At 27.5% G+C, this 6,468-nt stretch overlaps 1 protein-coding gene across 1 annotated transcript; it reads right to left on the bottom strand.

Annotated features, from left to right (window-relative positions):
* Positions 1–2,544: 2,544 nt before the first annotated feature.
* LOC17886310 (truncated transcription factor CAULIFLOWER A) lies at positions 2,545–6,077 on the bottom strand. The gene is made up of 8 exons (XM_006292141.2): positions 5,893–6,077; positions 4,421–4,499; positions 4,260–4,324; positions 3,535–3,634; positions 3,375–3,416; positions 3,207–3,248; positions 2,922–3,040; positions 2,545–2,745 (listed from the first exon to the last, which is right to left on the bottom strand). Exons 1-8 carry the CDS (start codon positions 6,075–6,077, stop codon positions 2,640–2,642), a joined length of 738 nt encoding a protein of 245 aa, XP_006292203.1. The 3' UTR covers positions 2,545–2,639.
* Between the last annotated feature and the right edge of the window lie 391 nt (positions 6,078–6,468).

Raw genomic sequence — 6,468 nt, 5'->3', positions numbered from 1 at the left:
TCAACTATGAAAATATGTAGCTAGCTATACAAACTATATGTATTGCATGCCCACATATATCAACTATATGTCGACATGTGGTCCACATCACAATCATTTTATTCTGGTACATCGTTCGTCGGGATCCGGCGTTGACCAACTTTGACCGGTGTTAACCAAAAATAAAAAATATTAAAATTAGTGGTATATTTAGAAATAATATTAGTGGTATATTTAGAAATAATATTTATTTAGTGGTATTCAAATGATATCCCAAAATTATATTATATATTAATTAAGTAAAGCAATATCTTAAATTTTATACTTTCCAACTAAAAAGGAAATGTTTTAGAAAAAAGATTTCTCTATTTTCTAAAACTCATGTAATTTATATATATATATATTATATACGTAAGAGTTAAGAATAAAAGTAAAATAAAAGAACTAACTAATTATAAGAATAAATTAACTAGAAAGTATTTTGTAATTATCTAACACCATAATCGAGTCAATAAGATAATAAATTGTTGATTAATTTAAAACTTTATTTTCAAAAGATAATTAATGCTTTTATTTTCACTTTTATATTAGTTTTGAAATCGAAAAATAACTAATTATAAAAAAATACATCATATAATACCATAAGAGTTTAAATACAATTTTTTAATTTAATTCAAAAAATTTTAAATTTTTTAAAAAGTTTAAAAAGTGTTATTTTAATATTTTTTTGGTCAATGTTGGTCAACGCCGGTCAATGATAGTCAATGCCGGATTCCAACGAATGGTGTACTGGAATAAAAGGATTGTGATGTTGACCATATGTCGACATATAGTTGATATATGTGGACATGCATTAGTTTGTGTAGCTAATAATACATTTTCATAGTTGAGATGTGTAGTCATCTATTCTGTCATAGTTCGTGTAGCTGGCTATCTTTTTCCATGAAAATATGTAACTGAATAGATGGTTTTATTTCATTATGCAGATGACAGAGGAAACAACTAAAGAATCTTTCAACCCACTCTCTGTCAATTTAGGAGCAATCCCAGGATTGACAGCTCAGAATGAAGACCTTTGGTTAGAGCAACCTCATTGCAGAGATTTAATTATGGTATCTTAAGAGTAGTTTATTAATTAATTGAATTAGTAGAGAGTATAAGATATGATTGCTTGTTATATGTTTTTTTGGTTGATTAATGGTAGGTTCTTAAGTATAGTATTTTAGGAAAAAAAATAATTATTAAAAACATAATAATATTATTGGATTATAAAAACTTTAAAATATACAAAACATAATAAGAATTTAATTATTAAAAACATAATAATATTATTGAATTATTAAAATTTTAAAACATACACGTATCTGTATCTTACCCTCTCTTCTATGAGAAATGAATTATTGTTTTTTTTTTTATTTCTTCTTCTAACCAATAGAAACGTGACATGTAGCTGTATCTTACCCTCTCTTCTATATCTTCTCCAAGATACGATATCTTGGTAATTAATTATGTTTTTGCTTTAAATTTTTTTGATTAATTAGCTAAGATATAACTTAAATCTCTGCAATGAGGTTGCTCTTAGGGTTAGGACCATTACAAAGAACTAACAGAAAATCGAATTCTGGTTCAAGGGCCAGACCGCAATAATATCGAGCTACCTAAACCTTAAAAAGGGCAGTTAATATAAAGTCTGTCATATTAAGATTTTTTTTTATGATATATATAAAAAATTATGTAATCATTTAAAAATTAGATAATATAGAAATAATCAAAATATTAAGTTTATTCTTTTTATTGAATTTACAAACGAAAATATATAAAACCTAATTATAAATTTATTTATCATTATACAGAAATAAAAATTATAAAAATGTAAAGTTCAAAAATGTAATAAATTTTAATAACATTAAATTTTACAAAAATTTAAGAATTTAAAAATAAAATTATTTTAATCAATCATTATTAGTCTCACTAAATTTGTGATAACATAAAACAAATATGTTGTCACTATATATACATTTATAAATCTGATATCAAATAGCAGATCTTAACCAATCGCCTTGGTCTAGTGGTAAAGGGAGGTAAGTCCCGCCACCTGAGTTCGAGTAGCATTGGCCACGGGGATTCGAGATTTAACATGGTTTTCCCTAGTTTTTTTTGGGCCTAGAAAGATTTTAGGATAATTCCTGAGTTATATATAAAAAAAAAATAGCAGATTTTTAAAAATAAAAACAAAGCTGTCATAACATCTCTAAATTTGCATTAACATAAAAACCAAAAATTGTCTCAAAATAGGTTATTCTAGCAATATTTAAAGAACTTTAACAAATAGCTCACGCCAAATAGAGTGTAGCAATTTTAGCCTCTTTCGCATATATTGTACCAAATTTTTTTATTGCTAGAATAACCTACGTAGGTTCTCCCATATATTGTAAAAAAAAAACGTTTTTTGGTTGAATAAATTTTACATTTCACTCCAGAAAAAAAAAATTCTAAAATAAAATATAAAAACTCACATTAGACATACAAGTTTGAAACTTGAGGGCATCTAATTATGGTTCTAGTTAAGATTATCAAAGCATAAGATAATTTCTTGTATTCGGATAAATTATTCCATTACTTTATATTAAGCACTGAAAATTAACAAACCAAAAGGGTACTTATTCTCCGGTGAGCCTGGGCATCCAATGCGGCAACGTTGTATTCGTATTCCGAATTAGGGTTCCGGCAGCTACTCCCTCCACTCCATTCCTTTGTGACGTTTCCCTATACATGATAAAATAAATATAACTCTAGGCTACTCATCACTGATTAAGGATACAAACTATAATATGTTAATGTTGATAATAAGTAACATTGCTTATTATCATTAATCAGCATTATCACATTAAAATTTCTGTTACAAATTCATCATAGTTATGTGAAATGAAACTATATAGTACCCAAAAGATATAGGAGGAGGAGGAGATATAGGTCGGGGAAGCGCTTGTGGTGATGCACATGGAGGCGTAGCCAAGTCATGCCTGAGGTTTTGTGGCTCAAAGTCTTCTCTTTGACCAGCCTGCCATATTGAATACTATTAACCATTTAAAGATTGATAAAGATTCAAACATAAATTATATATATATGTAAATGATTGTGAAATGTTAAACTAAAACCAAGACTACAGTCTCTCTTACAAAGTTATGTGAATTCTACATAAAATAAGATTCTAAAACAAGTTTCACCTTCTTTGTTAGTTGTTTCTTCAGTTCTTTTAGTTCCTTTTCCTATGCAATCAAAAGAGAACTTACACATTATTTAGTTTTAATCATTTTTGTACTCAAGTAATCATGATGAGTTTTGAAAAGTACAACCATAACAACGATGAAGTGTCTCCAAGGTTAGTATATTACCTTTTTCTGAAGTTGTGCTATGGACTCTATCATGAGCTGGTTCTGTGCTCCCAAACCAAAACAATAGCTACATGATTAGATGCAGTATATACTGTATCTATGCATACGCAGAGGATACAGACATACATATTTGTATATATATATATAGAAAAAAAAGAACCTTTCTAGAGCGAGTTTTTTTTAGGGCAGTATCAAGTTGCATCTCCAGACCCTGAAGCTCTCTGATACTTAGAGCATCCACCTCTTCCCCTTTTAAATGCCTTATCTCATAAAGTAAAGAAATAAAATAAGTGAAGATGCAATTTATTTTCTTGTGTATATTTACATAGGGATTATTACGAATTTTGTTATTTTCTTACTCAAATCTTGTGGATGTGCCATTTTCATACAACTCTTATATTTTTTCTATTTTGACAACATTTAAAAATGTACATATTTGATTTTTTTTTTTTTTTGCTGAAATACATACTTTATAACAAATATGAAAGACTAAAAAGAAATGCAATTTATTTTCTTTTGTATATTTACATAAGAATTATTACGGATTTTGTCATTTTCTAACATAAATACTGTATACGTGTCATTTTCGGATTTTCTAGTTTTAAACACTTAACAATGTACATATTAATGATTTATTTTGTTAAAATACATATTTTATAACAAATATTAAACACTAAGTAAAAATAAAACCCACTATATAAACTCTAACATAACGAGTATAATATATGTATTTTAATAACCTGAATGATACCAATTCTATAAGATTTACACCACAATGACAATTTCAAAAAGACCACTGAAAAATGGTGTTCTCATAATTGATTCATTAGATATCATATATTAATATGTATGCATGTATGTTTGATTTGATGATATATTTCTAACCTTACGCTTCTTTGCATGACATCAATCATCCTCAAGAGCCTAGAACATTCTGTTGAACATTCGCCCTACAAACAAGAAAAAGATAATGATTAGTTAAGTTTATTATAGGCAATTCTAATATATACTCATTTCATAAAAATATTGATTGATGAGCTAAGAACCTGTGAGTCTAGATTTGGTGTTGGAGTTTCTTGACCGGCGTATGAAGATCTCTCATATCGATCTAGAATTCTCTCCATGCTAAAATATAAAATCATTATATAAACCTAGAATCAACACTTGATGAATATACATACAACATATTGTACACTCCATTTTTGCATTTCTAGCACTATCTAAAACTTTAGTCTACATCTGCAAACCATTTTATACTATATAAGTAGATGAAGACTTTTAATTTATTTTTGAGACTATAGAAATTAGTAGCTGAAGACTAACTAATCAAATTTATCAAAACATATGTCATTTTTGAACATAATTAATACTTAAGCTGAGAAGCTAGAACACTAGCATCATGGGTTTTGCATATTTTTCTTGTTAGGATCGAGGTTAGTCCTAGGTTCGACCAACAAAAAGACAAAACAAAATGCACAAAGCTCCATGACAACGACTTGTCATGCTTCCAATTTCTAACAATATTTTAGCTGTATATCTTAAATTTTTTTTTAAAACATAATCAAAATCACAGTTTCATGTAATTACAATCATGATCGAAAGCTGACTCTTCCTATTTATAGTAGATTTGTTTTCCCTCTTTAGTATTTTTTGTGTACATTGAGATCATTCTTTCTGTATGTGGTTCACTTGAAATAATGATACTGCTTATCAAAAGACTAACATTAGAAATTATATGGACCTAGGACTTAATTAATTTTGGATGGTTTCATCACCAATTAGTCTATTTGGATTATGTTTTTTATATTATTTTGCAATTATTAGTTAATTTATGTTCATTTAATTTTTATATTGAATTGTCTGATATATAACTTTATGTTATTAACAGGATATGTTAATTTAGTTTAAACCTCATCAACAGTTTTTGTATAATATATACTTTTCAACATTTTATTTTTATTTCTAAAATTATTTTGATTCAAGATAGGTCTTTTAAAAAAACTTATATACTTAAATTATATCTTTCTTTGAAATAAATAAAATGAACTTCAATCTCCCATTAATAATAGCCAAAAGTAAACTACCTTTGAGCATTAGATCTACTGTAAATCTGAAATAAAAATTGTAGACTTTATATTAAATGTGAAGAACATAGAAATGAAATAAAGATCTCTGATTCTTCTAGGTATGTTCTCGAGTATAAAATCTTAATACACATATTTTTCAGGATAATATATATATGGAACTGTAATATTAATTATTTTTTTTTTTGCTTTATTATATATTGGATGATCACTTATTTTAAGATCTTCTCTAACTTATCGATGTAAGATCTAACATATGTATTTAAGTCTCATAGCCACATAATTGGCTATAAATTGATATATTTAATCAATCAATCTCAGCCAATTTCAAAGAAATCTTTACTAGGTGAAACCTACTACTTTCCCCAATCTGTCAAACATGAAATATAAGCTGATATATATATATATTAATTATCTAAGGAAAAATTCCAAACCTGGAACCAGCAGAGTACTCAAAGAGTTTGCCTTTAGGGGAGAAGACAATCAAAGCAACATCAGCATCACATAAGACTGAGATCTCTTGAGCTTTCTTCACCAAACCCGCCCTTCGCTTCGAAAATGTTACTTGTCTCCTTATCTTGTTCTCGATCCGCCTTAGCTGAACTCTTCCCCTTCCCATATCTACAATTTCTTCTCAGGTTTCTTGGAAACTAAAGAGAGAGCTAAAATAACACCTTGGAAATTTAACCACAAAGGAAGAAGAAATAGAAGAACTAGAAGAAGAAAACCCTAGATTCTCTTAAAAAGAAGAAAAGTGGAGGAAGATGAGAAATTACGCAAAGATTTGATATATGTTTCTATTTTTCTGAACTTATTCATATACATATATTTATACACACAAAAGGCATAAAAATGGAGGAAAAAGAGAAAGAATCAAATGATACAATTAGGGAAAGTAATATACTTATATATGTCTTTATGTCCAAGATAGTCTTGACGATCAATTATTATTATTAGAGAATGAAGTTAATAATTAAACCCTTTTACTAATTCAATATGAAACCAGTAAT

Source organism: Capsella rubella, unplaced genomic scaffold (genome assembly GCF_000375325.1).
Source record: "Capsella rubella cultivar Monte Gargano unplaced genomic scaffold, Caprub1_0 scaffold_5, whole genome shotgun sequence".
NCBI classification, from domain to species: domain Eukaryota; kingdom Viridiplantae; phylum Streptophyta; class Magnoliopsida; order Brassicales; family Brassicaceae; genus Capsella; species Capsella rubella.
This window is presented reverse-complemented; position numbering and strand designations above follow the sequence as displayed.

Coding starts and splice junctions, on each gene's coding strand:
- LOC17886310 (XM_006292141.2), bottom strand. CDS start 6,077: ATGGGAAGGGGAAGAGTTCAGCTAAGGCGGATCGAGAACAAGATAAGG. Junction 4,325..4,420: donor CACCAAATCTAGACTCACAG/GTTCTTAGCTCA, acceptor TCTTGTTTGTAG/GGCGAATGTTCAACAGAATG. Junction 3,635..4,259: donor GTCATGCAAAGAAGCGTAAG/GTTAGAAATATA, acceptor TTATGAGATAAG/GCATTTAAAAGGGGAAGAGG.